The following is a 23,160-nucleotide window of genomic DNA, read 5'->3' on the forward strand; positions in this document are numbered from 1 at the left end:
GAAAAATACATGCAAATAGACAATAACTTTTTTTTTTTATCAGTTAATAGTGCATGCTGGTAATCCAAAACCACTACTTCTATTAATACATCAGTAATTCTGATTAGGTATCACAGGCTGTTGGAGATATTCTTAGAATAATAACAGAGAATTCAGAATATTATCATATTAGAAATTCCGATATTCGGCCGTAATATTCTTGCAGGACAAATATGGAAAAGGTGTTATTCAGAGTTTTCCTCTTGGATCTATCACTCAGTACAGGATCAATCTGAGCCGAAGCTGATGTAGATTTGACTGTCTTAGGTTGTAAAGCCTCAGGAGGCAAATTGTGATTTGTAATATTGGGCTCTTTAAATAAAAATGAACTGAATTACTGTCTAAAATAATGTTATTTTAAAACAACATTTCTGGGATCAGTTCGGTGAACAAGAAACAATACCTGAAGTCCGATGTTGAGGTAAAGGAAGCCGATGGTTCCCTTTTCTCCAAGTTCATCCTGTTTCTCGACGCCTCCCATCTCAACGATACACAGGCTCTCTGGCTGGGCTGGCAGGGCCTGCATACTGAGCGGCTGCAGGCAGTCCTAAACACCATAAACATTCAGAGGGTTTGGACTCTTTCAACATACAGAAGGATGCCGACACACACAACAGGCTCACTAAAGTGCGAACACATAAATATGTAAATAAAAGAGGTTCGCTTCCTTTAAAATATTAGGTGGTATGAACAAACGCTGGAAAAAGACTATTTACTTGCATTGGGTGATTAAAGGAGATTTTGGTAGCAATCTGTTATCAGTGAATTTCAGCAGTGATTCCAGCTCTTCAGAACGAGCAACTTGGTAAGAAAGGGTCCACAAATTGCAAGAAATTAGTAGATTTAGATTTTTTTTTATAAATAAAAAAGCTTGGGAAAATGTCTAGGGAAAAAAAGACAAAAGCTAAAGACAAACAAAATTCATCACTATCATGAATAAATTTTTAAAATTATGTTGCAGATCTTATGAAATCATTTTTAAGCACTGTCTTTTACTTTTTTACTATTATAATTATTATTATTATCCTATTCGTTTATTTATTTATTTAAAACTAATTTTAAGGTAATTCTCATGTACTTCTTACTAATTTCTTGCCAATAGTCTTCTTTTGTTGCTCTTAGCCTTCTCCCATGTTTTTGGAAGAAATCAAGCCCATTTGCTCGGGTTTAAAGGGTTAACTGACACTTACTAACACAAAGAACATTTAATCTAATGGTATCAGGTGCTGGGTGTGTGTTTCTGTTTGTACCGAAGGGTCCAGGGAGATGATTCGGACAGTGTTGTCAACCAGTCCCACAGCCAGGAACCTCGAGCGCTGCTCTCCAGGTGGAACGTTGGCCAGACTCATACACACCACGTCTGCAGACATCTCCTTCCGCTCGGTGTACTCGTTCAGCTGGCCGGACTAGAGGGAGGAAAAGGACGGAGACAAAAACAGAACAATATTACACTGCAGATTTTCAGTCATCTCTAGATGAGTTAATAAATGTGTCAATGACAGTTGTCAGTGAGACGGTGCTCACGGATGAAGAAAAAAAAAAGTTAGAAAAAGGTATAAAAATTGGCATTTTGCAAAAATGGTTGCTCTATAAAAAGAATATAAACTTATTTTTGAAACTTTAAGGCCTGCAGTGGTAGATTTACCCCCCCCACCCCCAAATCCTTTTGAGGTTACACTGCGATTTTGTGACTTGTTAAATATGAGGTTGAAGCAGCATAAAATGTGAGATATGAAATGCTGAAACATCCATGTGCCTTCTTACCGGGTCCATCTCAAAGTAGACCAGCTCCCCTCCAGTGAGTGCGATAACAACCTGTCGCTGGTTCACAGCGCAGCGGACAATGGTTTTTTTACCCGGAGTCTTCCACTCATTTACACGCTTGTCTGCTCGGATGTGGCGAATACCGTCTGGGTACACCTGTACGGAGGAGCCCGGAGGGAGCGAGGGAAGAAATAAGATGGAAAGAAAGTACGTTGGTTTCATTGTTGGTATCACTTTGTATTTAACAAATAAAGATGATGTTCGAGACTCATCACACCCACCTGCACCAGCGCGTCTTCACCGAGCAGCGAGCAGGACAGAGTAGGCGTTGTGCCCAGAAATCCAGAATCTGTCACTTCCTCTACGGTCTCCCCGATGGACAGAACCAGAGTAGCGTTCACGAAAGACACAATGATGTAGGCGTCAAACTCATCTAATGAAAAAAGGAACAGAGACAAACAAAGACAGAGAAACGCTGATTAAAAAGTCCTGCTGAGGCTAAACATGATGAATAAATGTCAGGAAAGATCAACGAGACCACGAGGACAAACACATGGGAATTAAGACAAGAATTATTAGAATAATTCACATTAAAGATGTGTTATAAACGACTACTTCAGTGACATTTGTTGAAACGCGCTCTTACACATCTGCAGAAGACCTTGCACAGGTTTAAAAATGGTGAAGGTTCTATAGGCGACAGCTGGCCGTCCACCCTCACCTCTTTCTGAGCAGGCAAAATGCTTTTAAAGCTGAAATTAAATCTCAGAGTAAAGTGACCTCCTAATCAACAAGAAAGTATTCTTGTCCTTTTAATGAAGACAAATGTGAACATAGGGGGCGACCCAACAACAAAATTAGAAACAGTCTTTGATACTGAATCTGTTGATATGGTAGTTTTTGTTTGTTTTATCTTACCTTCTTATTCATATAATTTGTATACTTTTTTCTTCGTAGTTTCTTCATGTATCTTTTTATCTTTCTGTGAAGCACTTTTATTTTATTTAATTTTATTATTATTACTATTACAAGTTGTTATCAATCCTGTGTTGACTGAATAGCAGATTCACAGACTCAACACCAAACAACTGAATCCAGCCTGAAGGTGTTACCATGCTGCTGTTTGTAAACACAACACCTGGGAAATCTGAGAAGTGAAATTCATTCATTCTGACAGCGTTAAGATACAGTATCAGAGAATCAGTCGTCTCCAGTCATCTCATTAATCCAAGCCCGTCACTGCATCCTTTAACTGACTGTAAGCCCAATTGTAAATTAGGTTTTTGAGACGTTGTTTAAAAAAAGACAAGAAAAGAGAAGGCTGAAACAGGAAGTTCGTTACCTTCTACATGTCTGCGTACTGTCCACACAGCGTTGGGGTTACCGGGCAGCTCGGACACAGCCATCTCGGATACCTGACAGAGACGGAAAGTGAGGGAGGAAGAGAATAAACAAAGTAGAGAAGAACAGAAGAGACAAAAAAGGGATTTAATGTTAGTCACAGTATCATGACACTGTAGGGAAGACTTAGGTCGGTTTCATGCAACGTATAACACAACATTTTAAGTTTGTGTGTGCATGTTATTAAAGAAACAGCATCTCTCAGAGCCGTGCTGCACGTGTGTGCGTGTTTTCTCACAGGAGGGATCTGCTCTCATCACACTCAAAATGAACCAGGAACGCCACACAAGCAACAAACAACCAGTGACTGTCTGTTATGTTTGTAATCAGCGAGTGACAGCAGCTTTCAGTGGTGACACCAGATTCTGTTCGCGCTAAAATCAGAGTAATTGACAGACTCTTCAGCTTTTACTCAGAGAAGAGACATGAACAAACTCATCACTTTCAGCCTGCAGTGTGTCTGCGCCTGAACTCGTCTGCATGCAAGTTACACGCTGTGTTGTTATGTGCGTGTTCATTTACCTCCAGTCCGTGTCTAAGGACCCTCAGGGTGGACCGCGGTCCTCGTCCACAGGCAACGTACAACTGTGGTGTATCTTCATTGGCCAAATCAGCAATCTGTCAAAAACAGGAAGAGAGTAGACAACGAGCCAGCGAGAAATTAGACTTTTTTACAGGGTTTATACCCATTTTTACCAGAAATTCATTCATTTATTTTACTGCAGATCTGTAGAGAAAACATGCCTTTCAAACCCACAGGTATCTTTTCTTTAAATATTTTGGCCTTTTTTAAGGCTAAGTGGGCAGCCACCACTTTAAAAAGTATTTGGTGATTTTAAAAGAAACATTTTGGCTTTTTTTTATTTCTGAAGTAAACATTTGGGCTTGTTTTCAGTATTTTTTGTAGTGTTTTTTAAAGAAAACGTGGGGTTTTTTAATTTGGGGATTTTTTTTTTTCTTTAAAACAAAACTTCCAAAGCCCTTCATGTTTTCTTTAAAACTCACCACGATGTCACCATTTATCACAGCTAGAAACTGTAAAAACAGACAATATCATTGGATTTTCAAATTTCTGATTGTCCTTGGACACATCATGTATTATTTAAAGTTTTGTGAAAGAGATTTCCAGGACTTTTTCCAAAATTTTCAGGGTATATTTATTTTTCTAAAACTCTGCCAGGCCTGTTTGCAAACAAGACTTCCAAGACTTTTCCAGGTTTTTCTTGACTGTACTAACTTTGTTATTATTAAGCGATAGAGCTCACAGGTATCTGAAGGCCCAGTTGTGAGAGAACTAGTGCAAACACACACACACAGACACACTGACCTGACAGGACATGATGGGTGATAAGTTCTCCTGTTCGTCCACCAGCACCAGGTTCTTGAGGGGGCGGGGCTGGAAGAAGAAGGTGTCTCCCTCTTCCAGCGGCATCGCAGAGGAAAACTCAGGCTCCTCATCGTCGTCACCCAAGTGAGCGATCTGGTAAAGGTAACTAAAGGGAAGCAAGGCAAACATCATGAGCAGGAGAGATTAGAGAGAAAAAAACAATAAACAGACAACAACACGGAGCTCTGAGGACTTTTTTTACACCAATCTGAAGGTTGAAAAGAAAGAAAAGTACAAAAGGTTGAAAAATCTGGTAAAACAAGGTAAACATAATTAACCTGAAGAGGAACTGATGCTGAGACATGACTTACTGGTTTCCAAACTCTGAGGACACAAACAAGAAGCCAGTCTTCAGGACACACATAGCAGTTGCCACAGGGATTGTGTCAAAGTATTTTAGCCTGATTTCTGTGACCTGAGAAACAACACAGACAACTTTTAAACACACATATATGTGCCAAAACATTTAGCTGAAGAATCAATTCACAGGAAATGTATCAAAAACTTTGCATTTCTCGTTAACATCAGAGGTGAACGGTATGCAGCACCTAATAAAAAATCATTTCTTTCACTTTGAAACTGTCATGTGACAGCAAAGAAAGTGTAAAAAGACAACACTACAGAGGCAGGGACCCTCCATCCGCGCTTCATCTTTGCTCACCATTTCTTCATCTGTTTCCAGGGTAACCTTAAAGATGTCTCCCTGCTCCGTCTGGGCCAGGAAGAAGAACATTGACTTGGTCTTGTGGGTGGCTGAGCAGACAAAGATCATGCCGCGCTCCGGGTCATCCAGGTCATTCTGCAGGAAGAGACAGATGAAGGAAAAGAGATGGGGGAGGGGAGCAGGAAAAAAAAATGTGCACGCAGAGACAAAACGTGACTCAACACATAAAAATAGGTGGAGTGGGTGTAATGACTTAAATTATAACAAAGCTTCCAAAAACACAGGAGAAAAACATCCTTCTATGTCAAACCGGAATTACCGCCTCACGGCTGTATGTGAAGCAGTCAAGATGCAGATAACATTTATGTCTGAGAAAACATGAATGCTTCACACACATCTCGAACCCGGCAGCACAGGAGATCGATGCAATCAGCACAGTTTCACGGTGGACGCCACCAAATTCTATTAAGTGTATTCTTGAGTACGAGTGGACTTTTGTGCCAAATTTAAGGAAACTCCCTCGTGGCAATCTTCAGATATCAGAACCAGAAGAACCTGAAAACTGGCCACAGCTGTCACCAGCACAGAGGGCTTTTACTAGTAACTAAATTATATCTTAAATCCTTAAAGTCAAGAGAAGCGTCACATTCAGATGCTCAAAAGAAAACTCTCGAAAAAGGAGCTCAGAAAGTTTAGAATAAAGATTTGTTTTTCATGATGTGTTTCTGTATTTCGGACTCACCCTGCGTCGTGGGATGGGACAGCGAATGTCAGGCTGGTCTCCAAAATTCTTGTATGTGATGTAATTTTCGGAGCAGATCAGAACTCCGCTGGGCCCGTCTGAACCACCGGGAACTAGACAGAGAGGAGAGTTTAGTGTCAGTTTCTCTTGAAAATGATGACTGCAGTGAAATCAGCTGATATCCAAAAGCAAGGTGGGCTGTTTTTAGGCTTGTCCTCGCCCTCGTGTGTTGTTGTGTCGGTAGACTTGTGCTGAGATCAGAGGTGTTAAATCTTTCTCCAGTGAAAGTCAGAGAAGAGACATGACAAACTCATCACTTCCACAACACTTTGATGAGGGCAATATTTTATAACCTAACAATCTCTACATGTGGTCTCCTGAAAACGAATTCAGTCCTAAAAACTTACAAGATATCGTCATCACGTCATTGTTCAAACAGGGTAAACTGACCGAGCACGAAGCTCGTTTACAGCAATGCCCTGATTCACATTCAGTGGGCTAAAAGGATATATGATAGCAATAAATTCAATAAAAATAAATAACTAGCAGAAATGGCTGTCAAAAGTTATAAATAACAATAAAATCAGCAAAAACGATAAAAAAGATTAAATAAAAAACATATCTGAGAAACACCAAAAAAACACAAGAGAAAAAAACAAACACTTAAACTTATGACAACATAAACAATAAATAACGATCATGTGAATTAAGAGGAGCAGGAGCACTGTACAGTAACTATATTACCCAGCATACACTTAAACACATTTCTAAATATGTTTCTAAATTTCAATATTTTGACACACCAGCCTGTTTTTGGCATCACAGACTGATGCAACTTTTGTTTTATCCTCCGAGTTTGCAACCACATGTGCCCAAATGCTTACCAGTGATGAGGAAATTCCCGTGCTCTTCCAAAGCCTCGCTGTATTTGCGGACCACGTGATTCAAGCCGAGGTCCAGCTCATAAAAGGTGAGCGTCTGCTGCGTGTTGGCGGCAGCTTCTCCTGTCGGGTCGTTGTCAGCTTCCTATAACGAGCGAATATCAACACACAGGATCAGATAAATCTCGTGTTAGGGCACAGAGTCGAGCCTGAGACAGTGACAAATGTTTAAAGCATCAGGAGAGTCAACAAAATTCAGTGTTTCCTCTACACTCATTTAGGAGTGGCGGCCCACCACTCCTAAATCCTACCCGCCGCTCCTTCAAATGTCGTTTTTTTTTGGTGGTTTTTTTTTTTTTTTTTAAATTGCAAATACACCACCGCCGCATCACAGCACAGTCCTGCACTGCGTTGGGTGTCGCGAGTGCTGAGGCAGATAACTATCTTGCTCCGTATCTACTCTTTGGGGTAGATACCGCCGCCCCCTCCCACCCCCCAACAGAACTAACTGGTGCCGACGTTAATTAGCTACTCGCATCCAGGCATCAGGTCAGAGTCAGAGGAGTGTCGGCTTGAAAATAGCGTGCAACTTACCGGAGAAAGGTAGACTTATTTTAGCTTAAGAAAACTATAATAGATTTTATTAGTTAAATAAACATTCGCAAAATATTGATGGCCAGCTAAGGTTATGTAGCTTAAATTAATTGGGCCCGGTGCCAACTCAACTCAGTGTCGCTAACGTGAGTAAACTAATTGATAGCATTAAGCGATATACACAGCCATGATGTAACTGCTGACTGCATTTTCAGATGAGCTTGTTCAAATATTTTTCAAAGAAGAGAAAGGACACCTGATGAGGATGGCGCTAGTCAGGTATCATTAGCCTTTTTACTGACTCAAATTATGATGGTTAGGTAAAAAATTATGTTCACACTTGTAATCAAATGTGACGTGAGTGTAAAATTATCTAACGTTAATGTTTTATGTAATGTATAAGACAAGTAACAGACAGGGAGGAGCAGTGGAACAAAAGTGAAGGAGAGCAGAGTACAGGAGGGGGAGTGCCGAGTGAAGGAGCAGGAGAGCAAAGTGATGGTGCAGGAGAGAGAGATGAGAGGAGAGGAGAAAAACATAAAGGGAAACACAGGCTATCAGGCTGGGACCCTAATGGGTTGAAAAAAAATACAAAAAAAAAAAAAAAATTATTGTTTTTATTTGTAGGTGAAGACTGACTTGAGAAACAGGCTGCAGGGGGATCACCTTGCAGCAATGTATGCTGCTGAGCATCAACGGGCCACCTCTTGGGGAATTTCCGTACAACAGAGCCTTAGAGCTGTTTCTACAAAAAACCAAGAAAAATCCATTGTTCTGAGCCGGGTGCAAACTTTGCACTGATTACAGCCCCATCAAGAAAATATTATTTATTGTTTTTATTATTTTATTGTTGAATTTTTGTTATTATTTTTTATTTTTACATTCAGCTTTAAAAAGCGTCATTTGTTTACGCCGCCACGGCTCCCCGGAGAGCCTGCCCCCGCTGCTGAAAAAAATCCTAGAGGAAACACTGCAAATACAATAATTTCAGCTCATTGAACACAGAAAATGCTGGTCTACCGCTGTTAGATCAGCTAGTTAGTTTGTGTTATTGTGTCACTTTGGAGAACCTGAACTAAAAACCACTTTAAATGACAAAATCACACAATCTTTTTTTGGGATGGGACTTTTTTTAGGTGGCTATAATACATTTTGTTACTGACCCGTTGCTTAAGCTTCCATCTCGAGCTCCAGGCTGCTTCTCCAAACTATGTTACCGAAAAATACATAATAAAACCCCATTTAAAAAAATCTGAACTATCCCTTTAAATCAGACTTGTTGGATGTAGCTGATTTTTGCAGCTATTCTCAGTTAAATTTCATGTGATTCTGACAGTTTCTTAAAGGAAATTTAGGACAGCAAGAAATTTCATTATGACAGTATAACACTAACAGTCCAGCTTTAAAAATTCAGACTGTTCTGATGTTCAGTTCCGGCCCTGTTGAGATCTTGGCTGTCATCGCTCGTACATGTCAAGTTTAGAGACGGACACAGCAGAAGAACACCCACTTTGGCAGATTGAGATGGGGGTGTGTGAACCCGCCACAACAGACAAGATGATGTGTGCCCACACACACACACACAACACACACACACACACACACACACACACACACACACACCACACACACACACACACACACACACACACACAGAAATAGGCATTGACACCACTTTTAGCCTGCCTGTGCAGGCTGTTCCCACAGACCACAGCTGGGCTGGCTGAGTCACTGTGGTGAGAACCCCTCTGGCAGAGAGTGAGTGAGAGAAAGAGAGTGAGAGCACTGCAGGGTGGAGGAGAGAGGGAATGAATAAATAATTTTGAGTAAATGTTAATTGTAACTATGTTGGGCTCATTGTCAGATTTATTATTTAAAACAAGCAGAAACTTGTCTTTTTTGGTATAAAAATGGGTGAATATAACTTGGATAAGCTCTGTGTGACTTTGTTTTATTTAAATTGCATCAATAAGAAAATCTTCCTGTTAGTAAGATACATAAGCAACAACTTTTTGGTACGTGACGACAATACAATTAAATTTGAACCACTAAAAGTTCTAATTAAAGGTGTGTGTAGGATTTAGTGGGATACACTGGGCAGAAGTGGAATATAACCTGGCTGGAATCTGCAATCCACACCACTGGATGTCACTAAATCCCACTGCTCAGGGTTTCCCCTCTCATTTATATGTGACAGCCTTGATTAAAACATCTTCTACCACATAATGATTTTATATTTTCGGAGCTGGACCATTCATCATTAGGGCTATTGGGAATATATACACTGTTCAGTTGCACATTGCACCACCAGTGAGGCAGAGCGCACTGTGGCACAGACGGAGCAGTGGAAGGTTCAGGCGCAGTGAAAGTGAAACTTTATCGCTTATTGCACTGGGTCTTAAAGTTTGCTTTAAACTTGCCTCTGCAGCAGCTGCTCCTTTTTTTCCATCGATCCGATTTTAGCTTCTGATGGGGAATTGACAGATTCAATTATTACCCACAATTCAAACTTCACAAACTAATGCTGCCAGGAAAATAACAGTATGGTCAAGCACCGCAAAAACAGGAGGACAAAACACAGGCTGACAAAAAAAAATTATGAACCTGAAGAAACTCGTGGGAGTCAATTTAATCTACACAGCCTTTGTAATTGAAAAACAAAAAAACAAATGTTTACATGTTTCTTGTCACTAATGCTGGGATTTCATCAACAAAGAAAAAAAAAAACAACGAAACACAAACTTCAAATAAAATATTTTGATGTACAGCAAATCTTTTACAACACACAAGGCAAACACCAATTTTGAAAATTTCTCAGTTAAAAAATTAAATAGTCTAACCATAATTAACCACTGAAGGACTGATAAGGTCACAGGTTGCTTCTGTAAGGCTCTTTGTGTGTCTGTTTGTTATCACTGGAAGTCAGCTGTGGTGCAGTCAGCAGTGCTGCCGCTCTCGTAAGCAGCCACGGTGAGTTTCAGAAATCCCATCACATCTTCTCTACTCTGCATGTGTGACCTTCACTAGTCATCACTCCAACCCTCAGCACCAGACCTGACCAAAAAAATAAAACTAACCGACGGCTCCCGCTGGGTCACATCATCATTTTTTCAGCTAAGAGCGCAGGCAGCAGTATCACTGTCTGTGTTGGTCTGTGTGGTCTCAGCCTGTTGTCTCTGTGTTCCACAGGCTGTAATTAGCAGTTACTTTGCTAAAGAGGATTGGTTTAAAACAAAAGATACTATGCTTTCACATCAAACATCAAAGTCAAAGCTCGACGGAACCCTAGGCTGACTCTTGGCACAATTATTATACTCCTCTGACTGAAACAGCACTGCATATTTCAGTGAAACTCAAGGCTGATCCTTCTGGTTCCACTAGGGTAATTAACCCTTTGAAACTTTGCAAATTTGGCTTGATTTCTTTCAAAAACATGGAAGAGGGTGACCACATGACACTTAACAAAAAATGGCCAAAAATTAGCAAGAAAACTTAGTAAAAATAGCAAATTATTAAAAAAAGTATGAAACAAAAAACAAAGAAATTACTTCAAAAAAGTGATTAAAAAAATATAGTTCAGATCTATAGTTTTAGGTTCCCGTTGGAAATGCTTACCATATTTTTTTGATAATATCTAAATTAATCCCCCCTCTGCTATTATGCTTTTCAGATCATTCTCTTGTCACATTTTACATTTTTTTTTGCAGTTTGTGGACATTTTTTGCCAAGTTGCTTTTAATGTTTTTTTCCTGTGTTTTTTTTTCTAAGAAAATTAACCTGTTTTTTTCAGGTTTCAGAGGTCTGCATGCTGCTAAATGGCAAATGAACTGCATCACAAGGATGCAAAACTGATGTTGATCCAGGAGTTATAGGGTTAACTTGAAGACTGTGTCACACTGTCTAAATCAGTCTCTTTTGATTAATACTAACGCACAGCACCCAAAGTGGGTGGCAAGAAGGAGTCAGCGGTCTTTCTGGAGGCTGCTGATGATCAGTTCAAACACACTCAAACAGACAGTGGGAAAAAGCTCGTTTTGTTGCCCCAGTTAATGTGGAAGTGATTTCAGGGGACAGTTTCCCTACAGAGACGCTGGCATCAAAGCACTGAAAACACAATGCACTGGCACAATACTGCCACAAGAGGGCAGAAGAGCTCCTTGTATTAATTCTTCTCCGGCATTCATGACGGTTAAATTGCTATTTATACAGGAGTGATTTAAAGCCAAAAAGCATGAAAGTAACCTTCATCCTCCAAACTGGGGCAGACTGATCCATTACAGTGGTATTAAGTGAGATGGAAAATAGGAGCTGAAAATCATCATCCTGTTTCGTCCAAAATCAAGAACAGAATGAATCAGACAATTACTTCTTGACCGCACTAAAACTTGGGGATAATTCTTTTCTTTTTTTTTTTTTGCAAAATATGCAGTGAGAAAAATCACTGATGCAACAACGGATGGGAGGAAAGGGAAGGAAAGATGAATGGAGAGGGATAGGAGAGAAGAGAATAGATGCAGGAGGGAGAGGAGGAGAGGGGGGGTAATCTCATTATCACAAACACACACACACACACTACATCTGTTGTGAGCTGCTGTAATCCTCAAACTCCTGTTGACTCCTCAAACATTGTCTTTGTCTCCTCCTGACACTTTTCCCACCACAATTAAGATAAAAAGCCTAAAAAGCCTGATTGATACAAATCCAGTGAACCCCACTTCAGCTACAGCTGCGGCTTCTTGAATAACATTTTCCCTGCGGAACAATGGTTTTCAGAGTAAATCGCCCTCTTTTTTTGCAAGATCTTATCCTTTTTTCTCATCAGATTAAATAAGAAAAGCTTTAGCCAACATTTTTCTTGAATCACATAGTCGCATCAAGTTGTGTCCAAAAACAGCAGTTCAGATGTTCTTTTTTTTTGTAAAACATGAATTTGTCTTTACACTTCTATGAAACTCTGGGTTGTCTTCTTGTTTAAGAAAATTATATTAATGGAAATAATATATTAAAATAGAAGTGCTAAGTAGGAACGCAATTAATTATGTTACTGTCCTTCTATATTAATTTTGGCTCTTCCTTATCTAATGATACACAGTGGGAGAAAGCATGGGAAATTTGTAATAAATACTGCATAAATAACAAGATATTACAGATAATTTACTAGGTAAAGCTTGTATTTGAAAGATTCAATTTCTCATTATTTCTATTTTTTCAGTATTTCTATTTTTTTCCTCTGTATATTCACAAAGGATATTTTGGATTGATTTTGCCACTTTTCTCAGAATGAACTTCACATCAATGTTGTATTAAATGTTTGATGTAATGCCATAATTGAAAATGACATGTATATCAAACAATCTTTTAGGAAAAACTCCATATTCATCAGAAAAGAAAAAGTCAGAAACTAAAACGCCTGCACTTTATTATTTATTTAAATCATAAGACACCATCTTATCTAATGTTAAGAGCAACAAAGCTATTAAGACCTTCGTAAGTCACTACACAATTATAAAATGATGCATAGCAAAAACTGTCCATTATGAAGGTGTAATGTAATTATTTTTAGTTTGTTTTTTAGTTTGTTTTCTCATTTTATGTTTTCTGTTGTGTTAATTTTCATGTTATGTTTTACGGTTGTTTTTTTGTCTTTGTATCTGTATATATTTCTGTAAATTAACCTGTCGGCAATAAATAAATAAAAAAAAAAAAACAACATAAAATGTACTTTCCTGTATTTCATTTTGAAAAGGTTTTCACTCCTAATTACCACTTTTACTTAAATGGATATCTTGCACCCCTGTAGTATTACACACTGTGGTATATGTAACTGCGATTTACATACTCTGACTCTGTGGAGCACGCACGAGAAACCATTAGTTTAGTGTTAGATTTAACGCATTAAAACTTGAACATCAGCAAGCATCTACTTTCCCGTAAAGGCTTATGACTGCACTCAAATCTGCTTTTTAAGAGATGAAACACAACCACATGCTGCAGGCTGACGATATGTCGGCTGATGCCTGAGCATCTGCTACATTCTGAGTGTAAAACGGAGCTTTAATTCTATTCTCGAGCTTAGTCTTCGATAAAAAGGGCGAGTTGACAGGTGAATTTTAGGATGTCTGTCCACACCCTGACAGCCTTCGTGCAATGCTCAAACGGTTTCATTCTTAACACCCTCAAGTACAAACATCCCCCTGTTATTTCGGCTGCGTCCAATATTTAGTTTGCCATGCTGAAAGCTTCTGGAGCCAGAGCTAAATGAGCTTGCCATTGCTGGTAGGTAGCACTGCACTAATACTGGTAAAGGGATACTGGAATAACTGCGAGTTAAAATGAGGTGTTGCTACCTTGTTAATGTCCATGTATTTTTGCAGGATGTCAAGACTTGAAATATATAGAAGTTGAGAGCATTTTCCTCCATATAAACAAAATATTTTATATTTCTCTCACACTATCAATCATAAATATGCTGACAACAACAATTTAGTCTGATTGCTACATTTTTCTAAATCTTTCACCTCAAACCAGTCAAGTTGCACTCACAGTTTACATTGATGATGGTGAAAACAAAACCCCCACCCAGCAGCACAGAAGATCTATACCAATCAACACAGTTTGAAGGTGGGACACCCAAGGTTAGTGTCACCAATTCAGTTTACTGACCAAATGTCTCCCCTTCTGATCCTGGCTTATGATGTTTTCTTCAGTAATGCCACAGGAAAGTGTTTTTTGCAGAATATTATCATGTCACGTGAAGTTGGCCTTTGACCTTCTGGGTATAACATCATTGCTTTATTATTTCTATCATATAAGAGATTTGTGTGAAATTTTGCCATGATAACCAAGTGAATTATGGTAAAAAAAAAGTTTTGTGAGGTGACCTTTGACTTTTTACTACCAAATTCTAATAAGTTTATTCTTGAGTCCAAGTGGACATTTGTGCCAAATTTGAAGACATGTTCTCAAGGTGTTCCAGAGGAATAGCATTCAAGAGACTGGGACAGACGGTCAGATGGACAACCCGGATGGGCTTGCCTGTAATAAAAGTACTATTGATATATTCCTACAAAGTAAAAGTTTAACTGATAAAAACAAACGTTCATGGTACGCAGCTTCATTTTCTCCTTGCCCATGTAAGGTGCTGTCGAGCTCAGAGGATGTTGTGGGTTCTCTGGTCCCTGAGCCCTGACTGATACAGAGACGGGGAGAGGGAGGAAAGTGAAGACACCTCACTGTTACCACAGAAGGAGATGGGACGGCCTGCGACGGTTACCTCACTGCTAACCCGTGTGTTTATGGCACCGTGGGTTAATGTGGGCCAGACAGTGGAGATGCAACTGTTCACAGGATCCACATTACACACAAATAAGTCAAATGTGCTTCATATGTACTATAACTGCATGCATGTATAGGCCCATAAACACACACAATTGAGTAATCATGACTAAGGCTCGTGTGGGTGGACAATTACTCGAGGTGAACTGCTGAGACTGCTTAAGTGTGAGTGAGTAATCATCCACAAAGCACCCTGAATGCTAATTTTTCTCAGTATTTCCACAAAACTGCGGTTCCTTTGTCCGATTTAGCGTAAAATTACGGGGAAAATAGAAACAGTGTTCAATTGATAAATTATTCATTATGTGCAACTACCTGGTAATCCAAGCATTACCTTCTTTTACTAAGTATTACTGTTTGTCTTTGCTCCACTCTGCAGTAAAGGGTCTATATTCTGTGCAGACCAACAACAAAACCTCTTGTTACTGTTCAACCACACTGCACTGCAGAGCATCATTTGGCACAGACTACAAAACTCACTACAGTAACAATTGGTTAAAACTGGAAACTGGTTACCAGGTGCAGCCTGTTATGAAAATCATCGCCGTTAGGAAATCAACCAACTACCCCAATGATCTGTGAGCAGACAGGCCCAAAAAAAAAGTCCAGACTTGGAACCAGATCAGGTTTTATCTACACTGTGGCATCCAAACTACAACCCTCCGACAGAAGAAAACTCAAACGCGTGGGTACATATATGTATTGTCTCAAAAACAGTATATACATATTCCCTGAAGTCCTTAAGTCCACAGCTTCAATGCCTTACCTAACTATACACGCTGCTTGTTCAATAAAGTCTATATTCGTCAAATGTCTGTGTAGTATGTGTGTGTTTGTTTGTGTTTGTGTGTGTGTTTGTTTGTTTTGTGTGTGTGTGTGTGTGTGTGTGTGTGTGTGTGTGTGTGTGTGTGTATCCTTTCATGCAGCTGTGCAGTCGTCATAGCAACCAACGCCAACAAGGGACACTGCCACACACCCATAAGCCACCGGGAGGAAGCTAAAAAGGCCTTGCATCCGTAACAAGGGTTTGTGGCGCTGTGGTTTGCAGAGCACAAGAGGTGTGCTGTTCGAACACGACCAGCCACAGCAGCGGAAACACACCTCATCAGATCAAACAGCTTTTTTTTCCTGCAAGATTTCTTTACGTGTTTAAACACACACGCAGCTATTTTAGAAATGATTTTGCCCCACAGATCTTTTTTAAATGATTTCAAAGGAATGAGCAGAGAAGGGCTTGTTTGGGGCAAAAAGCTGAGGCGATTTAGATGCGATCAATCTTATGATGGCAATTAGATGTAATTAATCTAATGAAAGAAGCATGTTGTTCAGTGTTACTGATTAAATGGTGTTAGCCATAAAATCATTTGAAGCTTAGTTTGCCAAGTGCCCTCCAGAAAAGGTAAGAGGTGAGAGCTTGTTGATAGATGTTGGAACACCACTGTTTGATCAGACAATCACACACTGAGGAACATCATTTACAACGCTTCAGGGTGATGCCTCCGAAAAACCAATTTAAATTAAACTTACAGTTTACATCCAAACAACAATGATTGTTTATGTTGATTCTTTTTCAGTTAATCAGTTAATATTTTAATCTATTTACTTTTTTTTTAATGCCAAGTTTCATTTTCAATTTAGATCCACGGCTGTGAAGCATGGGTGCTTCACACACATCTTCAACCCGCCAGCACAGAAGATCTGACCAATGAGCACAGTTTTAAGCTGGGCCCCAAGAGATAAGTGTCACTAATTTAGTATCTCACCAAATTGTGTAGTGAAGGGATGACATATTTTTGTAGGCCAACCAGGAAGTTAGCATAGCACTGGTTCCCTCGTCAAAAACCTTACAGGATTTTTGGATGAAATTTTTAGTTATCGCCAAAAAAAAAACTCTCTGACGAACACACTTACACATTTTGTTCAGCATGATAATCTTCACAGATGAACACCACTTCTGCGTGTTTCGAAGAATAAATGCAATCGTCAGAAACAAAAAGCTATTGTTAGGCTGTACAAGAACTACATCGCAGTCGCACCATATTAAACGTCACAACTGCAAACACGGTGAAAACTGACACATTAAAAGACAATCGAAAATTATTATAAACAGATAATTTCTACAAGTTCGAGTCAGCAACTCTGTAAAGCTGAAAAGGTGGGCGAGTGGGTTTAATGAGTTTCTGGTTAAAAGTGTTGGGATGATGGGTCGTATACTGTGAGTGTCTAGGATAATGGGTATAGTCTTTCTGGGGGGGAGTGTCTGATGTGTAGTCCCCTTCCTGCTTTGTTGTTTCAGCAGCTAGACGTTTGACTGCAGCGGACAGATACAGTATATATGGCACTAGAGACAGGAAATGTACTGCAAGACTGGCTATTTTCAAAAAATAGGACTTTGAAGAATGACTGATTATCTGTTTGTGACAGTGATAAAAAATTTGATATAAATCACATGTATGGATCTTAGTTTAAATCATTATATAACAGTGTTTCCTCTACACTCATTTAGGAGTGGTGGCCCGCCACTCCTAAATCCTACCCGCCGCTCCTTCAAATGTCGTTTTTTTTTTGGTTGTTTTTTTTTTTTAAATTGCAAATACACCACCGCCGCATCACAGCACAATCCTGCACTGCGTTGGGTGTCGCGAGTGCTGAGGCAGATAACTATCTTGCTCCGTATCTACTCTTTGGGGTAGATACCACCGCCCCCTCCCACCCCCCAACAGAACTAACTGGTGCCGACGTTAATTAGCTACTCGCATCCAGGCATCAGGTCGGAGAGTCAGAGGAGTGTCGGCTTGAAAATAGCGTGCAACTTACCGGAGAAAAGGTAGACTTATTAGCTTAAGAAAACTTATAATAGATTTTATTAGTTAAATAAACATTCGCAAAATATTGATGGCCAGCTAAGGCAGAGACGGTTTTTTGCTATGGGCAATGTGGGCGACCGCCCAGGGCGCAATCTATTTGGGGGCGCACGAGCACCCGCAAAAAAATAAATAAATAAATAAATAAAAATAAAAATCGCAAATTTTCTACCGCTCATTTCCACGTCACGTTAGTGGCGCAGGTGCGGGGCGCCCTTACTATCATGTCAACTTTCTGCTGAGAGTCATGTCTGCAGGTTGTGTGCGTCAGAAGAAAAGGCAGCAGGGAGACAGGAGGGCGATCAGCTCACAGCTGCAGAGGCTGAGAGCAGGCTGAGTTTAACTCTCAGAGGAAAAGCAACTATTAAAATTTGAGGCATTATGCTCAGATAATACGATGTTAATGGATGACTTTTTTTTGGGGGGGGGGGGGGGTTCGCCCAGGGTGCAAAACTACCCAGGACCGCCTCTGAGTTAAGGTTACGTAGCTTAAGTTAATTGGGCCCGGTGCCAACTCAACTCAGTGTCGCTGACGTGAGTAAACTAATTGATAGCATTAAGCGATATACAGGCCATGATGTATTTTTACATTCAGCCTTTAAAAAGCGATTTTCATGCCAACCATTCAATAAAAAGGGGCATTATGCTGGGCATAAAACTAAAATCTGCAGTCAAGTGTCATTTGTTTACGCCGCCACGGCTCCCCGGAGAGCCTGCCCCCGCTGCTGAAAAAAATCCTAGAGGAAACACTGAAATTGTATACCAATGATGCTGGAAATGAATGGTACGTGCTGAGATCAGAGGCGTTAAATGTTTCTCCAGTGACAGTCAGAGAAGAGACATGACAAACTCATCACATCTGCAGCACCAGCTGTGTTCGTGATCTTTAAGGCGTAACCTTGACCTCACCTCATAGTCCATCTCCAGGCAGGCAAACATGGGGTTTTCAAAGCCCACGTCGACTCCGACTACGTGGTAGACCAGTGTGTTTGCTTTGTGGGCCTCCAGTGGAGAGGAGATGGTCAGTCTCGCAGCTGCATCTCTGTTTAGAATATAAACCAGCTTCTGTTTCTCTATCGCTCCTAAATGGAGGGAGACAAAAGGCATCCCAAATGATTAATTTTATTTAACTTACAGTAATGGCTAAAGACCTCTGAATATGCCTGCTGCCTTCAAATGGAAATCTGCTCACGATTTCCATTTGAAGGCAGCATGTATATTCAGAGGTCTTATTATGACATAGGAAGGCACGTACTGCTAGGGCGACAGTGTCTAGAAGTGAATTGGGCTAACAACTTCACAAGCTGGAAAATGTATTTTGCAGTGATATGACAACATTGCAAGGCTGTGCAGAATTCACGGGGATTGCCTGATTTTGCGTGAATTGTTGCGACCCCAACATCGCCAAATCGTGGATGGACTGATTAAAGGCATTCCAAACTCCCAAAATGTTGGGTTCAACCACCTTTCTATGTACTTTCTGTGAATTTACAAAGCTTGTGACCATTTTTGTTATCATTTGAATAATTATTATACAGCTAAAAACTACTCAGAACATCCTGACAAAGCTCTGTGAAACACAAGCAGAGCAATCTCACAGATATTTGAAATATAATAATTCATTTCTGTATTATTTTTCACAAACATCGATATGACATTTGTTGTCTGCAAAAAATTAAAATAAAAAAAGTATATTTAAAAATTACTAATATTATTCAATTACATTTTTTAAATTAATATTTGAAACCCTAAATTAAAAACTAAATACCTTCAAATACATTCAATGTTCATTTCCAGTGGTATATTGAACTGTGCTACACAGTAAGTAAACTCTTTCTAAGGTGTATATGGAAAAGATGTTGGACAAAAGACGACTGTAAAATACGGACACATTTTACTGTGTTTTAGAGTTATACTGACCTCATCTGTGTGATCACAAGCATATACTGACTATTATATTACTGGGTCGTTTAGATTCATGGAGAAACATTTAAACTCTTAGATTTGCTTACCGATCATGACAGCTCTGCCTTTTGGGTCGACAGCCAGGAACTGTCCGGGGACGATGCGCCTGCAGCCGCTCTTCCCAAACGTTTCCTGGTGGATTTTCTCAAACATGTTTTTAGATGGATGATATTCCAGGATGACGATACGACCGCTGTCACTGCCAACAACAATGTAGTCTGGAAAACATAGAAGAACACTGATAATACAAAAAACTGAGAGAAATATGCACTTTATCAACATATTTATATATTTTTGTGAGGTCATAAAATGATGTTTCTTATGTTTCTCCCAAACTAAGATCTCAGGAAAAGAGGAAAACCAGAGACTAACTCTGCACTTACATTTATCTATATTTAAGTATATATTTAGAACGGTGTATTTAAACTGTATGATCCATGTTAGGGGAACATGCACCTTCAGCTACGTACCTTTGGTTCCTCCGGTGAGTCTAAAGGCCATCAGCGACCTCACGATGCCAAAAACCTCCACTGTGAGCAGAGTGTGCACCTTTCCTGTGTTGGCATCTGGCCGCAATAACTCCAAGATCTTTCCCCTGGAAACAACAATCTCCTGCATCTTGGTTCCTATGAATACACAAATATCTTTCTTTTAGGATTCTGCATGTGTTACGTTTTAGCTGAAAACAAACAGAGTTGCATCCTTTCTGCTGACTGCAGTCAGAGCATACAAACACAAAAAACGCGTATTTGGAAAAAAAACAGAAATGACAGCATGGAGAAAAGGTTTCTATATTTTGACGTGATGAACGTTAATCGGAGCATGCAGGCCTGCATGTTATAAGGTTACATGATCATATCAGCAGGTCATCAGTATTGGCAGATAACTGCTTTAAAATTAAATATCAGCAATGGCCCAAATTAACTTCTCTGCTGATATAACAGGCTAATAAGATGACACTTTAATTATGAGACTTTAATTAGTTAAAATTTGCCCGGGTATCAGCTGTTGTCAGGATTGTCTCAGAGCATCATTCAAGCCTGTTTAAGTGGGAAGAATTTTTCAGTTTTTTTTTTTAAATTTATTACATAAGAATGAAAGTGGTGTGTTTTACTTGTAACCAACGTTAAATTGGCTTTACTGTTTTACCCAGTGAATGTGTACATTTTGAAAAGCAATGTATTTTATGTCGCATCTGACATCCATCACGATAGTAGGCGTAATATGTTAACTGCTACAGGAGAGACTTGATGTTCTCTGCAATTAGCTGAAAAAATACGTGCAAATATCAGCTGGACAAAATTAGTTAGAAATAATCACTTGATTGGATACTGACAAAGACCTAATGTTGTGCTTCCTCACTGCATGTAAACAGAAGTATTAATGTTCATTTTTTATTAGGAACGTTAACAGCTAAGCAGGACTCGGAAAAGCGGGGAAAAAAAAAATATTTAGTGCATGTTAACGTAATCAAAAAGTCGGTCCAAACCAACTTTTTCCTCACACATCTGAAGCAAACTAGAGTTTAAAATGCTGCCCAAGAATACTATTGTGTGGAAAAAAAGAGCCAGATATTGCACCACGACACCCCCAAAAAATCAATAAGGCAGGCAGCGATCTCACCTGAGAAGTTTCCATGGATGGCATGAGTGATGCCCGTAGCGCGCTGCAGGGTGATGTTGTACAGAAACATGGCTCCTTTTCTGTGGTTTCCCCACAAGGTTCTTCAGGGGCTGCAAACAGAGCACTTAGCCCAGCTCAAAACTGTGGAGAAATGATTAAAAACAAACACATATAAGTACTGTAAAACATCAAATAAAGCTAGTCCCAATTAAATGCACAGTGCCTTTTACTAGTCCGATGTGGCGGCACATTTTAACAAATAAAGGCCGGTCTAAATTACAGGCCCAGTCTGACTGCAATGCAGTTTATTTTCATTACTCTTATTTATGACTTTTGGTTGTTTTTTTTCTGCTAATGTTTTATCTTGTAGCACTTTGGTATTTGTTTCTCGTTATAAATAAAATCTATTATTATTTTATATAAGATCTTTGGATGTATAAAACCCGTTTGTTGGCGACCTGCTTCAGATAACGTTTGTTCGCTGCTGAGATCACACAAACAAATATAAATGTTTAAACTTTTTTCAGTGTGGACATACATTTTTTAAAAAAATCCCAGTCAACTATATTCATAATTCTATATATTTACAATATTTTAAAGAATTATTATAGTTTTTAGACACTCTTTTAAGACCATCTCTTGCTTTGTGTTTTTTTATTCTACTTTCTCATTTTTCTTTCTTTTTTGGCGAATTTTCTGGTATTTTTTTGTACTTTTCACAGATTACTTACTAACTTTTGAGTAATTGCTTCTTCTTTTGTTGATCATTTCATTTTTCCCATGTTTTTGAAATAAAAATGAGCTAATGAAGTAAATTCCCACAGGTTTCCAAGAGTTAAATAAAAAAATGGTTTTATTTCCATCTTTTAACAACAGTTTTGTGTGAAAAGAAATAAAAGCCACAAATATAGACGCCTGTCCCAAATACAAGCCTGCTGAGGTCAATGATTTGGAGTTTTAAAACATTAATTTACAGTAATAAGCGTGTTTGTGCGAAGGACAGCTCAGTTTATTCACCATGTGCAGTCTTTTATTCTACATTAATCTGATGTGAAACTGAGCTGAGCTGCACTGTGGAGGAAATATCACCGTGATAAAATAAATCAAGCTTACAAATATAAATACACTTCTCTAAAAACAGCTATTAAAAGTTAATTAAGGGTTAACATGCTTGCTGGACACACATATGAAGTTGTGGTATTTAAGTTACATGTCAATAAACGCTGCTAATGTTAGCTTAGCAAGTCCGAATAACCATAAATTAACGTTTATTTGCAAACTTCGCTCATTTGTTACAAACACGAAGTAGCACAAGGTTACCTATCATTATCTTTGATGACTGAAATTAGCCCAAATTCTGCACAGTCAGCCTACACAGCTTAGATATCAACTTGCATTGATCGGACTGAGTCCATTCATAGAAAGCGCCACTTTTGCCGGACGCCATCCTTCATTTTCGTGCTAAATAACTTCAATCTGTGCGCATTTTACGCGCATATCACGTCCCTTTGGTTACTAACAAACTGCAGATATGTGTGATAAAATATTTACCGGCGTGTTCTTTAAGATGATTCAGATTTCAGGTGGATAAAGTTTCATTTATACAAACAATCTCAATGAAACTCCGACGACGAGCCGCCGTTTTGGGGTCCTTCGTCAGCCAGCATGACGTCACGTGAGGTGGCCCACACAGCGCCTGACAGAAATGTGACTCGTGCTGTAATAGCTCCAAATCTCCGGCAGATGAGGACAAAGACCTCCATAACGGGACCTGGGTACAGATGAACACAAGTTGGGGATATTGTCATGTGTTTTCTTGATACATTATATTTTTTTTAATATTGTTTGTTTCCTTTTAACCCCTTGTAACCTGGAGCGACAACACAAAAACTTTTAAAATA

At 39.3% G+C, this 23,160-nt stretch overlaps 1 protein-coding gene across 1 annotated transcript in view; it reads right to left on the reverse strand.

Moving 5' to 3' along the window:
- Window positions 1–22,909, reverse strand: part of sf3b3 (splicing factor 3b, subunit 3) — a 40,858-nt gene extending 17,949 nt beyond the window's left edge. The window contains exons 1-16 of the mRNA XM_042495824.1: window positions 22,811–22,909; window positions 21,260–21,400; window positions 20,107–20,262; window positions 19,684–19,854; window positions 18,581–18,753; window positions 6,882–7,023; window positions 5,998–6,110; window positions 5,253–5,390; window positions 4,903–5,006; window positions 4,532–4,697; window positions 3,727–3,822; window positions 3,146–3,218; window positions 2,085–2,236; window positions 1,804–1,959; window positions 1,290–1,445; window positions 443–586 (exon numbers count right to left, since the gene is read on the reverse strand). Coding sequence (XP_042351758.1) covers window positions 443–586; window positions 1,290–1,445; window positions 1,804–1,959; window positions 2,085–2,236; window positions 3,146–3,218; window positions 3,727–3,822; window positions 4,532–4,697; window positions 4,903–5,006; window positions 5,253–5,390; window positions 5,998–6,110; window positions 6,882–7,023; window positions 18,581–18,753; window positions 19,684–19,854; window positions 20,107–20,262; window positions 21,260–21,329 — 2,010 coding nt within the window. The 5' untranslated portion in view covers window positions 21,330–21,400; window positions 22,811–22,909. The remainder of the gene's footprint in view (window positions 1–442; window positions 587–1,289; window positions 1,446–1,803; window positions 1,960–2,084; window positions 2,237–3,145; window positions 3,219–3,726; window positions 3,823–4,531; window positions 4,698–4,902; window positions 5,007–5,252; window positions 5,391–5,997; window positions 6,111–6,881; window positions 7,024–18,580; window positions 18,754–19,683; window positions 19,855–20,106; window positions 20,263–21,259; window positions 21,401–22,810) is intronic.
- Window positions 22,910–23,160: the final 251 nt, after the last annotated feature.

This window comes from Plectropomus leopardus, chromosome 11, assembly GCF_008729295.1.
Source record: "Plectropomus leopardus isolate mb chromosome 11, YSFRI_Pleo_2.0, whole genome shotgun sequence".
NCBI classification, from domain to species: Eukaryota; Metazoa; Chordata; class Actinopteri; order Perciformes; family Serranidae; genus Plectropomus; species Plectropomus leopardus.